This window comes from Mercenaria mercenaria, chromosome 2 (assembly GCF_021730395.1).
Source record: "Mercenaria mercenaria strain notata chromosome 2, MADL_Memer_1, whole genome shotgun sequence".
In the NCBI taxonomy this organism is placed as follows: Eukaryota; Metazoa; Mollusca; class Bivalvia; order Venerida; family Veneridae; genus Mercenaria; species Mercenaria mercenaria.
The window spans coordinates 4,304,700-4,326,817 of record NC_069362.1 but is presented as its reverse complement, the minus strand read 5'-3'; the positions used below and the strand labels follow the sequence as shown (position 1 = coordinate 4,326,817).

General features: G+C 34.0%; 1 protein-coding gene across 4 annotated transcripts in view; it reads left to right on the top strand.

The window, feature by feature from the left end:
• Positions 1-21,623, top strand: part of LOC123563040 (voltage-dependent calcium channel gamma-5 subunit-like) — a 59,004-nt gene extending 37,381 nt beyond the window's left edge. For all 4 annotated transcript variants that reach the window (XM_053528679.1, XM_045355601.2, XM_053528684.1 and 1 more), the window contains exons 2-5: positions 12,647-12,965; positions 13,516-13,611; positions 17,867-18,001; positions 19,063-21,623. In XM_053528679.1, coding sequence (XP_053384654.1) covers positions 12,749-12,965; positions 13,516-13,611; positions 17,867-18,001; positions 19,063-19,364 — 750 coding nt within the window. In that variant the 5' untranslated portion in view covers positions 12,647-12,748 and the 3' untranslated portion in view covers positions 19,365-21,623. The remainder of the gene's footprint in view (positions 1-12,646; positions 12,966-13,515; positions 13,612-17,866; positions 18,002-19,062) is intronic.
• The last annotated feature ends 495 nt before the right edge of the window (positions 21,624-22,118 follow it).

The following is a 22,118-nucleotide window of genomic DNA, read 5'->3' as shown; positions in this document are numbered from 1 at the left end:
ATTTGACACTGTTTTCTTGCCATAAAAAAGCCAGCTTTTACAAATGTGATAAGAAAAATAGTAGTGCGTGCGTAATTTACACTAATTTCCATTTCGTAAGTCCCTTGTGACCTTGGTACATTTTAAGAACCAAATTACAATCCGCTTATGTGTTGTAATTTGCATTCAGATCACGTTATATTCGTGACGGCTTTTTGTGTAAAAATGGACTATCGCGAACTAACACATTTCGGAGTTCTGAAATATCTGTATGCATGTTAGTTTTAAAATACAGCTGGGAAGGAAATTCAATCTGAAAATAGTGTAAACACTTTTTATAAATTATGTCATCAAGTAAACTTGCGTCAAATTATAGGTATTATCATTATGCAAAAGAAGGGATGATACACACATGAATAAACATGACAGACAAATATTTCAGCTTTACATTAAAAAAAAACAGTGTCATGTTTACAATTTTAACAAGACTCAGTGGTGTCATATTTTGTTGTCCTTTGAGATCAGGGAGTCCATTTGATTTCGCTTAAGCCGCTGCTAGGGGCTGTTAGAGGTGTGGCACATCCCATTACCTCTAAGGAACAAATTTAATCAAACAGAGTCTGTAGTTTATTTGCTAGATGCTGTGCTTCCTAAGGATATTCTTAGATATACCAATTTAGAGATCAGCTGTTCAACGCTTTTATGTACTAAAGTAAGCTTTGACCTTCTCTTACACATTACAAAACGTAATGTGCTTTGTTTAGAAACACGATGCCAATCTTATTTTTTGTGGTTGTAAAAATTGTACGTTTACAATCTAATGCAAAGTGTTTTCTTGTTGAGATCTGGAACGAGATAATGCTACCTTTTAGGGAAACATTGAGCGGCTAATTTTCCAATGTCTGGGGAATTTTATCTGTAGCACAAAAGCGATCCTCGGTAAATCCCATTTTTTTCCATTTATCTAATTCAATTTGACAGATTAAGTTTTGCTGTACCTCTTCGACTGAATTGGTTATAAATGTGCATACTCGTAAAATGTTCATGAATGTTTAAAATGCATGCAAAAGGAGTAGGATGATATTTTATAAAACAAAATGAATGAATGTTAGATGCACAAATGATACCAGATGCCCCTTGTTACAGAATTTATTTATGATCTAACACATCGATTTTCAACATTTTCCGTTGATTCGTCTTCTATAAAGCTTTTACTACACACAATCACATTATTATGGTAATAATTTTCAAGATGATAATTAATAGCATACCTTGGCTAGCTTAATCGGGTGAAACATTTTACAATGTACATCTGCGATTTATTTACGTTAGAGTGATGAAGATACAGTGAAATCTTTAATATAGTGGACAAACTTTTGTTTTTGGACAAAACGGCTATTTGTGGGGTATAAAATCACGAATTTTTACCTTTGTCAATATAATGAAAGGGAATTTTACTTCTTTGTCAGGACCTTATTTCGGGGATTGACTCAATCAGGGGCTCGAAAATTAACGCCCCAATGAATATTAATAATTTTACAGTATTTCACATAATAATACAAAATGTATCACCAACACAAATTTTGATTTTGTTATTTTTTCTGTAAATGTGTCTCATAGGTCATTGACTTCAAATCATTTGCACCAAATGATAACCCGCTGAGAAGCGGAGTGTGCGCAAACCGTTTAGGGGTACGGGGAGTATGTTCACCTGGACATATTTTGTTATCTAGAGCGTCTGATAATCGGTCAGGAAGTATATCCACAACAACAAAAAAGTTAATTTGAATTGTAAAAAAGTTCATAATTTTGAGGAAATTATTTCTCGGAATAGATTACTGAAAACATTGCACTTGCATTGCTGTGAATTGCAAACTGATAGTGAAAAATATCTTAACTTTCGTTTTCTGGATTTTTTTCCTTTTTAAAATGTCTTAATAGGTGTCAAAAAGGTATATATCTGCAGAATGACGTTTCGGATTTTAGAAATGCCGTGTCTAAACTAAGTAACATAGATGATATATTTTACGCATAGCTGAATTCTGAAAATCGAAGTTAACCAGGCTTGACTGAATGATTACTAGTATTCAAAAGTTTTATCAATAGTTTGCTTATATCGTTTTATTTACACTTGAAACAGAAAATCTTGTAGCAGGGCCTGCGAAGACATTGGCAGTGAATCAAGAGGTTGCATATTTGACCTTATGTTAATCGTATATGATTCGTTAGATAGAGCAAAGTTGTTATTCATCATTTAAAAGGATTCGCTTCTCTGATGTAGTTCAGAATTTCTAAATAGCAAATAACATTATAAAGACGCATTTAAATTAGTTTTTGTCAAATAAGATGTTGCTTTATGCCCTTACTTCGGCTAAACTCTATTATGATTTACACTCACATGGTTGCATTCTGTTACCTATCAATGCTTTATTGCCGTTTTTATTATCGTCGCTGAATTTGCTACAAATACTAGTAATTCATTACGTCGACACATAATATATTGACCAGTCATTGTGCCCATAATACACCACGACTTCAAAAAAAAAACATTTTTGAGGAAACAAAAAATATTTATTTTTATGTTTTACTTTTGTACTGCTATGAAAACTAGCAAAACATCTAGTAGAAGCGAACATGAAGGAACATGTTTACTATGAATGCCACTCTTAGTCTATGACCTTAATCTTATTTGAAAAATTCGGAAAAATAGATAATAAGTACAATTCCAAAAAACGTCAGTGAATGTCGAATACACAGGAACAATCACAACGACGGCGCTGTTTATTTTTTCTCTAGCGACTGCTACACGTAGTCGGTGATTTTATGTTTTTACAACTGACTTTGTATCTTGGGTATTCTGTGCATTGAAGAATATTAAAGGATTTTCCTGATAAGGATAGAAGGGGAAAATACGAGTTTAAATGGCAATGAACCTTCTGCATGCAATAACGTCATAAACGTCTCATAACAGAAGACAGCAATCGAGTTTTACTTTGGAATAACACTGATTGGCGCAATAAGCTGGTAGTGTTTACTAAAATTCCCCCGTGAAATTCATGTCACGATATATTTTGCCGAATATGAACGTTCATATTTATTGCACATGAAGTATAGTAAAATAGGGTTATTATAACAGTAGCTCGATCTGGGATGCTGTATTTTGCTCGAGTGGCTTTTTGCTAGATCGGATATCACGAGGCGCGCAAGCGCCGAGTGTGATCCGACCTTGCAAAATCCACGAGAGCCGAAAACAAAATCCCTGATCTAGATACTGTTATAATGACACTTTTATTATATACCTCTACCTTTCTGTTTGTTGTTTGGTTATTGAAAGAAATCTTCAATGTTTATCGATATTAAAATTGAACTAAGCGAAGTTTCTATTCGCGCTATTTATAGAACTGTACCAGGTCATGTACATTAATGAAAGTAGTCCAGCAGCATACAATACGGAAGGTACAATACGGAATTTAAAAGGTACAATACCAATTTTTTTTTCCTGTTCATATTTAATTGTGAAATACAAGCCGATTTTTTACAGAAGTTATATAGGTATATAATAAGGGAATTCATATATGTCGATGTTAAGGGCTTCTATCTAGTTTTTCGTTACTTTATAAGTATGTTTTCATATTTTTAAATTCAATGCAAAATGATCACTTTAGCGTCTTCATCTTATTTCCCATTGATGCAAATCGAATTCAGTTTGGACATACTTTTAAACGGAACAGTAAAATTTATCAAGGCAATACAATTTCTAAACATTTCTTTCTAGACTCATTATTTACAGCTTTTCAAACCTGCTTTCTTATTTTCAACTAAAATAATTTATTGTATATATTTTGTATTTACATTTTAGTAAGTAACGGATTTTAAAAGCGAAAAAGATACGTTAAATTTTTTAATATCAATTACCCAGAATCACTTCCTTAAGTAACAAATACTCATGACTATAATAACTGACCTCCGTGACCGAGTGGCTACAGTTGATGACTTTTAATTTCATTCTGCAACCGCCGTAGATTTAAAACTAACTGCGCAATGGTGTAGAATTCTTCCATGCAAGGGAGCCATCCAGCTGTTTTACAGAGGTTTGGCCGTGCTACCAAAAGGTGCCCGCTCATGCCTGAAATAATGCTGAGAGGTCTACCTCCACCATTAAAACTGAAAGCCCACATAACATATTATAAGATGTCGATAACATGCGTCATAACCAATTAAAATTCAATTACTTTATAACTGTTACATGCTACTAAATGACAAGGCTGTTTTCCCAATTCATAGTATTGTTGTAAATTTCCTATTAAGACACATTGACCGTGTCTAATATGACAGGCAAAAACGTTTCTACGTGTACTGACAGAGAATCAAGTTTAAAACGGAAATATGTATTAAAAATCATAGGTTCCGGTGCTTGATCTTGAACTTTCTGCCCTTGAAAATCAGAAAATACTAAAAATAAAGCAATATTCAAGGGCAGATAATTCATGATTAAGTCAAACAAGTGTGTATTTTAATTTATATTTCTATTTTAGTCATCATTTGCATTCAGTATATAAAGTTGAAAGAATTTCGGTCCGTGGGAAAGACCAGGACTTTAAGGTATCATTTTGTCATGTTCATAGTCAAGAACATTTGCCATTGTGTCTATATTGACATAGGGCAAAATTTTCTCAAGGACAGAATTTCTTCTAGAGAATCAAATCAAAAACAGAAATATAAAATAAAACAAATCATAGGTACCCGGCCTTAGTCATGAATTTGCTGCCCTTGAAAGTCGGAAAGTACTGAAAAATCAATTTTCAAGGGCAAATAATTCAAGATAAAGCACCATTACCTATGATTTTAATACATATTTCCGTTTTAAACTTGATTCTCAGTCAGTACACAAAGGTTAAAGAAATTCTGTCTTTAGGAAAATGTTTGCCTATTTTCATATAGAAAACTGTCAGATGTGTCTTTAAAGCAAATTTCTAAAACGTTCATGTAGCAAAGCAGTCACTAAATGCAGCGCCAAAGATACTTTGGATCTTTGATATAGAAATTATGCTGGTGCCATCCATAGAGTTAGATAGTTGTAAACTTTGATTGTTTCCGACAATTATCCGTTTAAACAGTAATTTATTTGACACAAATGAGCACATTGAACTGATATAGCATGACAAATATGGGTCTGGAAACAGGCTTTGAAGAGCATAACTTTTATGCGATTATCCGAGACAGTTTGATTCATTTTTTGTGTAATAGGAAATATTTTCGCCCTCGTGTCATTCACATTTTACTGACGTTTGTTAATCACGTGATATCTCGAAATCCCATTATTTTCATGGTATTATCAGTATTACACATTACATTATATTTCATTTAATGCTAGATTTATATGAACCAACGTAAGGGGGTGGATTATAAGCCTGCAATATTTTCAAAGACTTTATAAATTAAAAATCGTTCAAAAACTATGAATGTTATAATATGACCTCAAGTTATGACCTCAGTATGTGCACATGTGGCTTTTCTTTTCCCTAGGGGAAAAATAAGTTGATCACCTACCCGGATAAACTTGTTTCTCCCCGCTAGGTAGGCAATAACACAGCTACGTTCTGGAATAAAGATGGCAGGAATAAGAGGATGAACATTTCGTTCATATGTTTAACACCTAGTCAGATTTAAATATAATCATAAGATAGTTATACTTTTCTATAAATCATGTATGTTATATTTTTCTATAAAAACATGTATAATTTGACATTTACCGACCAACAGAAAACTTTCAAAATGAGTCGGCAATTTAAAAAAATCAGATAAGTTGTGGAAAAAAGATTTTCCTAAAATACTTTTGGAAGTCATCTGTATGTTTAGCTAAAGTCATGTCAGATTTTATGTTATCGACACGGCCCTGCAATGCCTTAAAATGTTCTAGATGGTTACCACACTTGAAACTTTTGAATCGGGAGAACGCCAAAACATCGACAGGGTATCGAACCAACAACAGGCCGTGTAATAATTTCTGCAGACAAAGCATGGTGTGCATGAAACCAATTTTTACTTACAGAATCTGTTATCTTAGATATATACAAATAAAAGAAAATGCAGTCAATGTAGGATCAGATTTGTATGGTTTTCAAGACTTCGCTCATTCATAGACTTTCCTCTATTTTCTATTATGATATAGAATGACATTTGAGATAACATGACTGTCAAACAATGAATAATTAAAGCGTTTGTGTAAACATTTCTAATAGACTGATGATGTATGTAAATAATTGAAACGGACTACCTTCGGTATGCAAAGTGCTACTTTCGATTAAAGAGACTGGATCATCATCCAACACTTCCAGTTGTTTCATTGTTATGTTGTATTGTGGAACATCCCATTGAACTGACAAAAATGTTTATTATACATTTGTTTAATCCTAAGAAAGCTTCATTTTTCTACTTTATGGTGGAACCATTTAATAAAATAACTTACAAAATCTTAGTTTTAAAACTTTAGATTTAAAAAAATTCATTTAAGGCAAAACCATTAGTGGATCTTAATTTTGTGTCTTATGTAAATGGGTTAAATAAGAAAGAATGTGAGTCACATCCGAGTTTAATAAATTAAATTTAGAGAGAAGATAAATCCATCATTTTTTAAACTTTTTTTCTGCTTAAACATAAAAAAATCTGAACCTATTGCAACTACTTCGACCAACGTCTTCTTAACTTGAATTGAACAACGTCAAAGAACTATAGTGTAATGCTGAAAATAAGGCATGGCTTGTTGTTTTATTTTCTGGTCCTTTGAGATCATGGAGTACTTTCATTTTTGTTATCATAATGGAGTTCCGCTTAAGTCGGAGCCATGGGAGGGGAGGCGATCAGGGAGGGGCGGGTCAGTATTATGTTGCTTTGTTGCATTCTATGCTTCTAAAGGACCTTTCTACATATTTTATTATTTCTCTCACCAGATGCACACAATAACTTACAGTTGCTGTATTTGCTAAAATATTTTGTTTAATCATAAGTTCCGTTTTGCGACTAAAAGGACTTGGTTAATACATTTTGTTTTATTACAATATAGAAAACAATAAATCAGCGACAAATACTTCTAGTGTATTTTTGTTAAATTAATTTTATTTGGCAATCTCGCTCTTGCCTCGCAGCAAAACAAGTTTCAGAGCTGAAAGCCGATCAAATCAAATTAAAGTATAACCTTTGTATTTGTCCAGTTAATCTCGTTGAGTAACTTTTACAGAAAATATCATTCTAAGAAAACATTAAGTCATATCTTTGTTTGAAATAACTATGTCAGTGTTCCCGTGATTTGGTTCAGTAAAATTTTGCTTAACATAAAGAAACTTGTATCGAAAAATGTCACAGCACCGCGGCGTCTATAGATTTTAATTTCCTAGTATGACTGTGAAATCTTCAAAACACCCGACTACAATAGTATTGACACGCTAAAGTAAACAAAAATGTAAAATGAAACAAATCTTTATGTTGCTGCAGTCTTTGTCATTTGCCTGCAGAAAATAAAATCAAATGTTAATACTTGCAAACTTCTCTGCTTCCTTTAGGCGTTACAATATCGTTATATTTAATTTAGTAGTGCTGTGTTAAACTTAATAACGGTATATTCAATTAAATGCTGCGCTTGTAAATAAAAAGACATGCGTGAATTTTATTAAGAAAACAGATCAAAAACAGACGCGAGAAAATGTATTTTAGTAACTTTTCCTTCCTCAGGTTTAAAATATATACCCCTGGGCTTGGGTTTTGGTTTAACGTCAGATGCACAACTAAAGATTATACTTCTGATGATGAGGGAAGTCCCCAGGTACTCCTTCGTGTACTTTTCTATAAGGAAGAACCACCGACCTACCGTAAGCCAGTTGAATGACTTCAACGCCTTGAACGAGGTTCTGACCAACCTGCTTCGTAAAGGGGCAAACGACCTGAAGTCAGCGACCTTAACCACTTGGCCACGGAGGTCCTATATATCCCTGGATATTTATGTTCATAATTTCAAAAATGTTTAGTGTTACCACAGCCAGAAAGTAGTGTGCCAAAACACGATGCAACGTCGTAGTGACGTTGATTTTATTTACGACGACTACAGTGTAGTATCTTATTTTGAATCACCATCTGACACTTACGATGATTTTAAATATTTAAGGGACTATGCAAACACTTACATGTCTATCATGTTATGTTTGCTTTATTATTTTTGAAAACACTGGCATCTTGATCATTTTCTTAATAAGGAGACATTCTTATACTTTTTATTTTCCAGGTGACATATTCAATGTGTTTTTCCTTATGTGTTTTACTTTTCACTACCGTCAATGAACAGGCTCAGTCAAACTGAGCAAGCAATATTTTCAGTTATGTCGGGCTGGATGACCTGTATTTTTCCACTGTTTTCTATTTTGGTAATATTATAAGTATACATCTCCTATTCTTGCATGATGGTTTCACTGCTGTTCAAAGTATGGCGTTAATATTTGTACAGTCAATGTATGCTTATATGAGTGTATTGCCTAACTTTACGCTGTGCCGTATACCAATGGTATTAAGATGCCCATATTTCTCAGTTCTTGATCAGCCATACAGTGTTATATGTATCGCTTTATAAATTTTAAACACTATTTTAGACAAACGCATGATGTTTATATTACATATGTATTATTCATAGACATAAATCTTTTAAACGGACGAATTATGTTTTTGTACCCCAACTGATGTCTAATACAGTAGCATTTGAATTATCTAGGGACTATAAATATTGAAAGCTGCAACCCTTTAGATTTCTGGTTTAAGTTGTTGGACAACGTCAGTAAAAAGATATACCAAGCATCAAAACTTAATATATAAAAGTGTATTACATAAACAAACTTAATGTGATAATTAAAAGAAATATCTATCATGAACAAGAAATATCTTTAAAAATGATGGTCGGCGAATTGTAATAAGGAAAGAAGTTTATGAATTTTTCATCTAACTTTCATCTTTCATCTAACATTTTTCAAATTGCAAAACTAAAAACCGCACTTTAACTATTTAAATGGTTCTCTTTTAATTTTTCGCAAAGGTTTCGTAGGGTTGCAATTTTGTTTCGTTTATTCTTAGACGAATAATTACAGCAGTAGCTTGATGAAGATTCATGAAGCGGTTCATGAGAAGAGGTCATTAAACGTGTTTATGTTTTTAGCTAAATTGGTCCCTATCCCCATTTGTAACAAAATAGCAGGAGACCTTACGATATTGTTACATATCGAGTTTGATAAAAATCCATTACATTTTAGTGGTTAATGCGAAGAAAGGCATATCTACTTTTAGCTATAGTGGTCCCTAATAGGGCCCAAGTTCCTATATAAATAAATTTGGAAGAGGACCTTATAATGATGCTCCAGACCAAGTATGACAAAGATCCACCAAGCTGTTCATGAGACGCTGTATATAGGCATTTCTAGTTTTAGCTCTAGCAGCCCCTAAAAGGGGTCAAATGTCCCAGCTGAACAAAGTTGGCTGCGGGCCTAATAAAGATGCTACAAGTCAAGTTTGATTAGAATACATGAGAAAAAATCAATTAAAGGATTTTTTTATTTATTATTTTTATTTATTTCTAAAATAGGCCAACTGATCCCGCTTTAACAAATAGCATATTCGCTATTCATGAATCTTTGGACAATGACGTCACACCTATAAAAAAGTGAAGGTCAAGCAAAACATACAATTGTAATTATTTCAATATTTCTGTTTCATAAGCAAAGTTTGACCGTAGTCATATCACATAGAACCTGTATGCAGCGTACCTTCATTTCAGTGTAATGAGATTCAGTCATTATATAGCATATATATAATAAAACAGATTTCAACTGAGTTCAATATTTGCATACCATACTAAAGAAAAATATTCATATATAATAAATCAGTTAAATAATTTATAACAAATATATCAAAGCAAACAAGTACTCATTTTAATATGCAATCTGAATAAGTCATAAAAGCAAGAAACTTTTTCATATTCAGACGACAATTGTAACAAGGAAAATCTTTTAAAAAGCACTTCACTACATAAGAGACTCTTATCACACCCTTATTCATGTGATACGCAGACCGTATTCAGCTCTTTCTTTAATTTGATATATGTTGGTATTTGAACAGGTTTTTATCATATTTATTAAACTTACTTATCATTTTGAGATATATCAATATTCTTGCTAAATATACTGAGCCAAAGTTAGCTTTAAAACTGTGAACAGCGTCGTTTAGGATAAACGCTTTGTCTACATTTCACTCAGCGTAGCACAATCAACAGAGTGAAAGAAATTGACACTCTCGTCCAATCAGGCAGAGTGTTGCATAAATCTTCCATTTTGATAAATTATCTATAATGCGTTATCAAGTAGTTTGATTTGCAAACTTAAGTCACGTGGCATTGGTAACGAAAACGAATTTAGACGGCGTCGCCGAAAAACTAGATCACACTTACCATGTTCGACTGAAATTATAAGAATTCCTTTCTTTGTTTTCTGGGTTGTTTGCAAGATAAAAACAAGTCGAACGATTTCCTGCGGCCAGAAGTTATACAGACCAGAAATTGTTGATAGTAACTTATGGGTAAATAACGTACTTGTTTTGTTTTTTATTATACTATTACGCTTTAATGTAAGAAATATTACTTCATTCTACATGATTTACAAGTAGATATGAACTATGTATTTCTTAATTCTGAAAGTTATTGTTTGGAGCAAAAATAACTATATTTCCCTTTCATGTATAACATAACTTTTAGCTCAACTGGTCGCATTCCTTGACTATTGAAATACTTTACTAGAGCTTTCACAAATGTGATTCATGCCTTCACCTGGGCTTGCTTGACAACACAGGACCATAATCTAGGAAATTTGAAGAGCAATTAACATAAAAACCCTTATGCACAACAAGGTATGAATATTGATCATTGTTGAAAGTTTGAATAAATTATATGAAATAATGAATGAGGAATTCAGTTCAAAAACATTTCTCTATATATCATATAGAGTGCTAGCGATATTGCAAAAACGGCGTTCCATAAATGCGATAAGCCAATCGCATATCGGTAAAAAGTCACGTGAAATCACCTAGTCCCCATGTGCTATACTACTTGTTGCATTCCATTCAGGGCCGCAGGTAATAATGCAAAATTATCAGCTAGCATTTCTTTAGCTACTCTTCGCTTAGCACAATATTAACAGAGATGCATGAATAGATACATTAAAAAAGGCTGACAAGTACAGTATGATGAATATTAAATTGTTACTTCTCCGTGTAAGGGGATCCTGATTCCAAGGGAGAATTAATAATCTATCGTAGAATGTTTGCGTATTCTAAGATCGGTGTGATGGCAATTATCCATTGTCTAGATAGATTGTCTAGATTTCTGGTGGAAATCTCGTATCCAGTAATATGTTATACGTTATTTTGAAAACTCAGTGTCATAAGCAATGGGGTGATTACAAGGGCTTTTTCTTTACTTTCCTATGTACATGTTTTATCGAGTTAATGTATCAAACACCAATAAAATAAGATTATCATAGTAATTCATACGTGAATTATTAGATGTTTAACGAATTATTTAGTGTACGTATGCGTTGCCATAAAAACAACAGAAAGTAATGATAGTACTGTAGTAATATCATGGCTCTTTGGCATCAAGGCTTGCACTGACAGTGACAAAACGCGACCTTTTCAACGGTGTAATAATTAAATATTCTTTGTAAATGCCATAAAAAATTCCAATCAACATCGAAAACTAAACGTATAAGGCGTATACGTGCTTGCTCTCTACGACCTTGTTAAATTCGTAATCTATCAATACGAAATGATGAGACAGCGGTTTCGTTTAAAGACGTATACACAGAATTAACATTCCCATTGTGAACACGTTTCTAAAAGTGGGCTTTTACTCAAGAGGACAGTTACTGGAATGTCTTTGTTCATAATGTATTTGATGTGCAAATGTAATTTTTATTTCAATGAATATCAATAAGCTTAGTTGTGATCGGAAGAGGGAGATGGCGACCTAATCTCTCATGGGACCTTAAGAAACAGCTAGACATACCATGCGAATTAACAGATATGAGACTGATTTTAAGCTCACATATTGTATATATAAATAGATATCTAGCAAATGTATGCACAAATACCATCAAATGTCACATAGCTTTGTACATTGGCGAGGAAAAGACTGCTTGCACAATACATTGACTTTTTAGGCCATTCCTTATCTGTATTGTCTTTTAATACCAAACGCAGATTGTAATGTCGCAGATTGTAATTTCCTTGTTTTGAAGCATAAACTGGAATCTATGTTTACATTAGCTTACAATTGTATAATTAGAAAAATGAACATCCTGATTCAATGTTCTTACAGTATGCCTTGTATCACATTGTTTGTCCCTTTCAAAATTATTATAGAAAACAAAATCAATTTTCAAAACAGGTTTTCAGTACATATACATTTTACACCTTAGTATATTAAATGTTCCGTTTTTTTTATTGCTGCGAGACTGTGAGATTCAAGTATTACTATGTGTGTTTGCCTGCAGCCATATTTGACTTTATCTGCCGCATAACGCGAAGCTAGTAAAGTGTTAAGTGCACAACGCGAATCTAATGGATGGATTTTTTTCTGTTTCAGATATTCTTATAGGCTGACTTTGTGAGTGAATGATAAACAGCGGTCCATGCAGCTCCCTGTGTTATATTCGGATGGACAAGAAGAGAAGGGTTGGTCGGCAACATGCGCACAGGGTTGCAACAATGGACAGTTGCGTCTCTTTCCACAGGGGCTATGGCTCTAGTCGGACTACTGTTATCTTTTACAACAACACATTGGTTGTACATGAAAGAAACTTGTAGCGAACGTTATGAAATTAGTGAGAACTTATCAGTTCTACTCAATTTAACAATGTATTCCAATGCAGGCCTTTGGCGAATTTGCCTACACTCTGGCGATGGTACGTACATTTTATACGCAATAAATGGGCTACATTGGATGTCTGTCCGTCCGCTGCCATTCACTTAAAACCCGCTAATTAGATTTTCAAATGCCCTCAGATAAACCTTTACTGTCATACTTGGACTTAGTTGACTTTTTCTTTGTGACTTAAACATGTTTGCATTCTATTTTGATTAACATTTTACGTGTGCAGTTTTTGCTTTGTTGATCTATATGTCTTATATCAATCAAATCTTATATAACAACAGTATTTAAACCGGAAAACGAACGTTAAATGACAGGATGCAATAGCGAAGATACAACATTGCAGTGCCAAGTCTACCGTCAACAGATTTATTTATGAAAATACTCGTCAACAGATTTATTCCTGAAAATACGCGCCAACAGATTTATTTCTGAAAATACTATTACAATACGGATATGCTTGCAATCAATTTGAAAAGTCAGCCATCTGTATTTGCTGTAACCATAACCTCTTTTTTAATATGTAAGTCTTTATATTTATACGACTTTTTATCTCAGTTTATTTCATCTTTACAATATTTCAGAGAATGAGATATCCTGCGAAGAAACGGGTTTAAAATACGGTTTAGAGAAAAGCAAAGAACGTCTAGATTCACAATGGCAGACTGGTACTGTAATAGGTAAGTATACATGTTTCTGGATAATTTAGACCCTCTTTTTGCCTTATGTAGTTTAAATATTTATACTTATCCATTTATCGCATTTCAGCCAGACGTTACGCAGAGGTGTGTAAATAAATTCTAAAGTATTCAGCGGACACGTATCACACTTCGTAAAAAATAAAATTCCGCTTGGAACTAACTTCAGGGGATCTTACAATTAAAGTCCTTCTTATAATGATGCCGTTATAGTCAGAGTGTCCACTTTGACCGGGAGTGACGATATTGAGACTTGACTAATTCATATTAAACTAGAGCTATCGCTAAAGGTGATGAATGTACCCCCCCCCCCCCCCCCCCCCCCGCATGCACTTGCAATTTGACGCACACAAGATTGCATAATTATGTTGTGGACTGTATGTATATAGACTGTATTATACAGTATAGTAACAAAAAACAAAGTCCCATAACTAATGCAGAATATTTAACTAAAAGAACGTAACATGCACCATGCACAACTAGGGTTGGTACTGATCACTTGTGTGAAGTTTCATTAAATTATGTGCAAGGGTTCGGAAGATTAGGCGCGCACAAGATTGCATATGCAGACTGTATGTACATAGTATGTTAACAAGAAAGTCCCATAACTCTGCATTTTTTGTTGTTGAAAGAACCTAACATGCCCCATGCTGTTGTTACTGATCACTTGTGTGAAGTTTCACTAAACTGTGTCAAGGGGATGAGGACAGATGGTGCGCACAAGATTGTGTCTATGTATATAGTATACCGTATAGCGGGTTATTTCTACGGGGGGAATATTTCTGCGTTTCTGCGGTCTCTCGGTAGAATCGCAAAAATATTTCCAGCAGAATATTCATCCAGCAAAAATTTAAAACGCAAAAGAACTGCATTTTTCCCCAACGTTGTTTCATGTTATGTTTCCCTAGGTAATCCGAAGTAATTATTGGAAATTACCGTCGCAATCTGACAATTACCGATAATTGTATAATTAGGTGTGATGGTCAATCAAAGCCCTAACTGTTAATCCCTCAGAAAACATTTTTCTTCTGTGAATGAAATAACTGAGTGAATTTCAGTTGTGTTATTCTTATTAAACCCTTGTAATAGATATCTTCCGAACTATACTTTAATAACCTTTATATAAGTATAACCGTTATGCCGGCAGTTGTTGATTGTGCAATTGTTGTTGTACTTAAATTTTTTCAGTTCACATGTTATTGTATCCTACAATGTTTTCATTAAATGCAAAGTTATTTTACAACAGTTACCGGTAATTTAGTTTATTGTTTTCATACGCTATCATTCTCACAACGCCCGATCATGCGAGAAACTACCTCCTATTTGGCATCATAAACGCAGAAATTTCTCTTCCTTTTATGTGAAAACGCAGAAATTAAACACGCAGAAATTTGTTTCACAATTTTTGGGGCCAAAACGCAGAATATTTTGACCGCAGAAATAACCCGCTATACGGTAGTTACGGAAGTCCCGTAACTATGCATTTTTTTCTGAAAGAACCTAACGTGCCCCATGCACATCTACTGTTGTTGCTGATCACTTGTGTAAAGTTTCATTAAATTGTGTCAAGGGGATGAGGAGAGATGGTGCGCACAAGAGTGTGTCTATGTATATAATATAGTAACAAAAAACTAAGTCCCGTAACTCTGCAATTTTTTTTTCTGAAAGAACCTAACATGTCCCATGCACAACTACTGTTGCTGCTGATCACTTGTGTGAAGTTTCATTAAATTGTGTCAAGGGGATGAGGAGAGATGGTGCGTACAAGATTGTGTCTACGGACAGACGGACAGACAGACAGACAGACGGACAGACAGACAGACAACCTGAAACCAGTATACCCCTTCTTACAACTTTGTTGTCGTGGGGTACAATAAGATAACGTCTTTTAATTATAATAATATCTTAATCTCGTGGTTTATTCAGGTTAAAATAAAACTGATTAAAATTATCGCCGCACCTTAGCAGTGTTTAAGACAACAGCATCTTTCTTCTCGCCGTCGGGAATAATGAATTCATAATAATTAGTCAAATCATCTTGCTTCGTCCTATGTTCGTCATTCCCTTCACAAATCAGTTAACATTCAGTTTCAGTATCATTAACAGACGATTGCAAAAACCTACAGTGACCAAATGATGCTCACACCCTAGTTTCTTACTAATAAAAAAGTATACGCTTTCTGGGAACATAAATGATGATCGGGCACACTTACACTGTGCATCATTAAGAAAAAAGAAAAATATGACTCTTGAAGCTCAATAAAGTCCTGAAATTTGGTTATGTTTGATATCTTTGGACAATAATTAAGTTACAGTAACTGTGATATCGTAAAATAATAAACTACGATCACTTCGGCTACTGTTTTACTAATTCTGCCGAAATGTTACGTGGATATGGCGCCAGGCCAGTTTACACAGAACAGAGCATTCTAGTCTGAATTGTTTACAAAATGGTATTCCGATGATGACAATATGTGCAAAACGATAATCTCACGGAGACAGCTGCAGACTTGAACAGTTGATATACTTGAAAAAGCGACGTGTTTCAATGAACTGGTGAAATAAAGTTATCGCATGTCCCTGTGGTAATTGCAAACATTATTGCTACATTTGTCATGCACACCAAAAAGTTCTAATTTTGCACCTATCCCATATAATGGTCATTATATGATAGCAGACCATTTACTTTTTAAGTTTTGTAGTGTTTTAGGCTGCGTTTCTATATACTTCTACAAACGAATGTGTTGAAAAACGTGCTATATCATGCCATGCTTAAGAGCTCTTAAAATACACAAGTGTTTAGACAGCCATGGAAACAAATGGTACAACAACGTCACAAATTGGAAACTGTCAGAATAATACATTAATTAACTATGCCATTTGGGAAAAGGAAATAGTAATTTGACAAGTAAGCTAGACACTGTAATGCCTCCTTGTAGCAAAACCAGAAACAGCGCTGCACACTTAGTAATTTTGATATCGCCAAATGTCAATTTTATAGGATATTGTTCTTTTATACGCAGGTTATGCCTAGGATAATGCTTACAATGTTAAATGTATCTGAACACCTTTTAACATCATTTGACATCATGGCAATATGTTGAGATGAAAATGGTGCAGAACGTGTTTATGATAGCTGTATTTTACGTTCTGGAGTATGGGTAAAGGAGACAACATTAAGACTTAAGATACAAAACAGTATCGAAATCAATAACAGTAGCAATATAAATCATCCCAATATATAAGATTGGACTGCAACTAATAGCTTGGTTAATCAAGTTTGTAATAGTTCAAAACCTACGTAGAAAGTAACGCATTCACTAGACTCGTCCACTTTATTGTTACGTCTGCCGATACTGTAGCCGAAGTCGTGCGTGTCTGTGATATAATGTTATGCTGTAAATTTGGTATCTTTACATTTCAGTTTTATATCATTAAGAATATCAACAATTTCTTGAGACATTTTTTTCAAATTGTCAAAACTATTAATTGTTGAATAAGAGCAAAAGGGTTTCTTTATAACAAAGGATGCCAATCAACACCTGTCTAGAATTAAAAGGTTTAATGTAGATAAAAGTGGTAAGCAGACTATATTGTCTGTATTAACAGGAAATTAAGAAGTAACACTTGTTTAGGTGTGAAACCTTTGAAGATTAAAGTTGTTAAAAAGGGATGCTGAGATTTTATTGGTTAATGTAATTTGCATATTCAGTTCTGAAATTATTTTACTGGTTAAACAAAATGCTTGTATACTTTCGATAAGTCATAGCAGTGAAAAAAAGGTTGGTTCTCCAAAGCTTTACACATCAATTGTTTTCCATTAGAATCAATAGCCAGCGTTTTAAGTATTTGTTTGGTTTACCAATATAGCAATGATTTTAATTGTTATTACATCTGTTGAACAAGAAATATAAACATTGTAAGTAGTATTTCTATACAACAGTATTTATGACGGATAATATCACTCTGTGAAATGTTATGCCCTTACCAGTAATGTTAGGGTAATAATTGAGCCGCACCTTGAGAAAACCAACTTCGCATTTGCGCGCAGACTGGTCAGGATCCATGCTGTTCGCTTTCAAAATCTGTTGCAATTAGAGAAACCGTGAGCGAACAGCATGGATCCTGACCAGACTGCGCGGATGCGCAGGCTGGTCTGGATGCATGCTGGTCGCAAATGCACTATGTTGGTTTTCTCATGGTGCGGATCAATTAAAGCTCCGATGTTTTATTTCAGAGGCAACAAGAATACAGTTTCCTCTCACGTGCTTGGCTGTTGTGCTTACTTTATCTGGGTTTATATGCAGCATTTTCGGTAATTACAGACGTGATAAGAAAACTATTGTTGCTGCTGTTTTATATATTTCCTCCGGTAAGTATAATCATCAAATTTTTACAAAATCAGTGAACAAAATATACTTATTCATATTAGATGCTGTGTACACATAAGACATGGCCTGCTGTATTGTACCATACGAGAATCTGATTCATACAGCAGTGCAATAAGTATTAAAACAGTTCTATAGAGTGAGGCATCATTACTTTTACGTTAAATAAACTTTGTTTTTCGGAAATGTTAGTAGGGTGTTTACAAATACTGTGTAAATACTGTGGTGTGTTTATCTATGAATAATTTAATACCACCAAAGTGACAAATGCAGTTTTCAAATCTTCATGATCTTAGGCACATATCACATTTTAACATGTTTCTAATTGTAGAAACCAGTTTGATCATGAGTCTCGTGAAAAATAGAGTGGTCACACTCCTCAATTTTCAGTCTTATACATAAACAGACTAGCGGTATATCAACAATAAACAAATGTTTTCTTCAAAATATTGCTTTTAGCACGTAACATCATCTTGCCCAGTGTTTAGCTTAGTGCTGTTGTTATTTTTGGTCCTTTTGTATCATGAGATCAATTCAATCAACTGTTGAAAAAAGATCTATTTAAGCCGATGCTAGGTGGTGTCAGAGGTGATGCATATTTTATTTCCTCTCGTGAATAGACTCAAATAAACTAAATCTGCTACAGTAACTGTTTATCACGCGAGTATTGTTTAAGGTGCCTTTTTTGTCAATTATATATTTTCTTTCCCTTACATGTATATGAGTCTTATACCATTACTGAATATATTTATTTTGCGTGCATCGTGTGTAGACAATGGGTATTTTATTTGATATATATCATGACCCGATTCTGGAAAAATGCTATTAAAGGCAAAAAAATAAATATAAACGCATCAGGCAAATGAATTGCATTTCAATTTCTGTACTGGTCCAACAGTAATTACAGAATTCCTGCTCCCTTCTCCCCAAAAGCTATTTTGTATCCATACCGAATTACTAACATGTGCTAAAATTTTGTTTGTTTGTTGGTTGTTGTTGTTGGTTTTTTTGTTTTTTTTTTTATCAGAATGTTATATTCTTTCAGGTTTGTGCCTCTCTGTGAGTGTGATTTTATTCATTTCACGGATTAACGATGAACTGTCTCTTCAAAATGCGAATTCCTGTACAGACTTTGAATATAGTTACGGCTGGTCTTTCTACCTTATAGGGTTATCTTTTGTTGTTGAAGAAACTTCTGCTGTTATATCTATAAAACTTTACCTTATCAACAGTCTCAAAAATGTGGGTGATATGGTTCGAATAATTCCTGGATTAGAGGATAAAATATTCATTGAGACAACCAGCTTAAAGAACTATGAACCAAACACACAAACTCTCATCTGGTGATACTGCTTATTGTTATTATAAAATGCCATTTCAAACTTCTATTTTTACTTGTTAAAATGCTTTATGTTATATATGTTTCTTATATGAATTTTGTATCGGTACATTAGTGTTAAAATGTGTATGTTTTATCGATGAATACATGCGGTACTCTTAAAAACTAACTATGAAATGAAAAGTAGTGAAAGATGTTGTTTAAAAGTGACAATTGCTGTATTTATTTGCCTTAAAATCATAATATTACGTTTCAGTTTATAATTTTATTCGTAATATAGCATTCATTAAATACCGCATGCTTTAAGATATGAAACTAATGGTGTTTAAATTCGACTGTCTACGTTAAATATGTGATGACTATAAGGTAAAGTAAAGGTAAAATAATAACACTTTTTACAAACACAGACACACGGACAACTTCAAACATCAAAACAGCGATGTAGTGGTTTTCGAAGTATTCCCCCTTTCAAATGGATGCACCTTATGAGGTGCTTGACCATATTTATCATCAAGATATGTACAGTGTTGACACCAACCTTGCGCTATTGTTCAGACTGTAATGAGCTAGTGAAAAACATTATGTCTCCGACCTGCAGTAGGGGAGACATATTGATTTAGTGCTGTCCGTCTGTATGTCATTATTTTTTATGATTTTTTCCACTTCTCTTATACTATTGGCTGGATTTCAAATCTAACAGGAGTGAACTGTCCCAATCTCATTGTGCATATTGCTGGCATGTTCCGGTTCAGTGCTTTTCAGTGCATTTATGGCCCTTGATTTTTTTTGCCCGCACTTCTGCCCCGATATCAACCGAAGGAATTACACTAAACTTATCTAAAGTGACTATTGCCAAGCTTAGTTGTGCATCTCGTCGGCATGTTCCGGTAGGTAGATTTTCGGTGGAGTTATGACCCTTGATTTTTCCAATTTTATGATGTGTTCGCTACTTCTCTTGTATGATAGGGCAGATTTCCATCGACCCGGGCCTTACAGGATTAGTCAGTGCCAAGTCGTATCATGTATATTATTGACATGACCCTGTATTTGTCACTTTTGTGATATTTTGGCATCTAGTCTTATGCTTTTTGACAGATTTTTTACCAAGCCCTACTGCAGTTATCAGTTATAAGTTCAAAGACTATATTTGAATATCATCGGCATGTACCGTTTCAGTGATTTTAGCAGGTTTATAGCCCATGATTTGTTAAAATTATTACAATTTCGACAGTACTTGCTTGTATACCATTAGGCAAACTTTACCAATCCTCACAATTGATGGATGTGAAGCATGTGTTGTACATATCATCGTCATGTTGGATTTAATATTTTTCAGCGCAGTAATGACCTATGATTTTTCAAATTCTTTTATATCTTTACTTCTTCAATACTATTGTCTGGAATTCTGCTAAACTCCGCAGGAGTTACTACTGCCAAGCATAGTTTTGTATATCGTTTGGATGTTATGGCTGGGTGATTTCCCCAGGAGTTATGACACTTAATTTGATGCATTTTATAATTTCTACGTGTTAAATGGTGGAGGACATATGTGTTTCGTCAATAAACAATCTCTAGTTCAGATTTGATACCGTGCATATGGATTAGCAAAGTTCATACGCGCAAGGCCCGTATGATTAAAAATCCTAAGAAATTGAGTATCATCGTCAGCACGATGCCTTCGTGCATTGCCTTTATGAGAAACTTATTCGTGCTTGTCGGTGTCACTCCTTCCGGAACACAGAACTTAACGTAAATGCGCTGCTCAATGCGTTATGACGTCGGCTTTTTTTATATTTTCTTGTTTCCACTGCAGACTACTTGTTGTTTGTTCATAATCACACTTCATTTGGACATTGCATGTATATTGAACTTACATTATCGAAAATGCATATATATATTGATGTTTTTGCTAAACAAGTATGGATATTGAAAAGCAAACATTTATTAAAAATTTATAAAACTCTGTCTACTAACTATAATGTACTACTTTAATAAAAAGAAAGAAGAGATTAAGCATGGTAGTTACTGACATTATGTTAAAATCTTTAGCTTACACTTTACAGTATTTTTTTAAATCAATAGACCGGTGACTGTCTTTAGTAAATGTTACCATGGAAATAATCAAAAGCGCCACTGCATTGATATGATACTGATATTTAACGATCATTTGTTTTTATGTATTTTATAATTATCCCATTCATGACTGATCTAGTGCCAGTTTGATCATGTTACAAAACTTTATATTAAATGCCATAAATACCTGTGTACTCTGTTTCGACTGTTCTGTCTGGGTGTGTTCGATTCGGGTAGAGTCGAGCGGATTTTTCACACTATCGCCAATCGAACGCGAGTAGTGCAACGCTAGTGTCGAGGTCACAGGTCAAGGACATGCTCCTTTCGCAGTGGGGAGTTAAGTCGACCAAATGTGCTTATGACAAAATCCAAAATTGCGGGATAGTAGCGGAAAGCGAAAGATTAGCATTGAGCACAAACTATACCGATTGTAAATAAAGTTTAACATTTGCATCGAAGCTGGTGTTGAGAAACAATTCAAAATTTTTAATTAAAGTAGATGCGTCCTTTCGATTAAAAAAAAATTCATATTTACGCTCATCTCGATCAGACTCGAGCCTTTTCGATTCGACAGTAAACTGCGCTTGCGCGAGTGTAACACTAGTGCACTACCGCTTGACCGAATCGAACACACTCTTCGCTTCAACCGGAAATGATATACTGTAAGTTTGAATTATAGAGCACGCGGA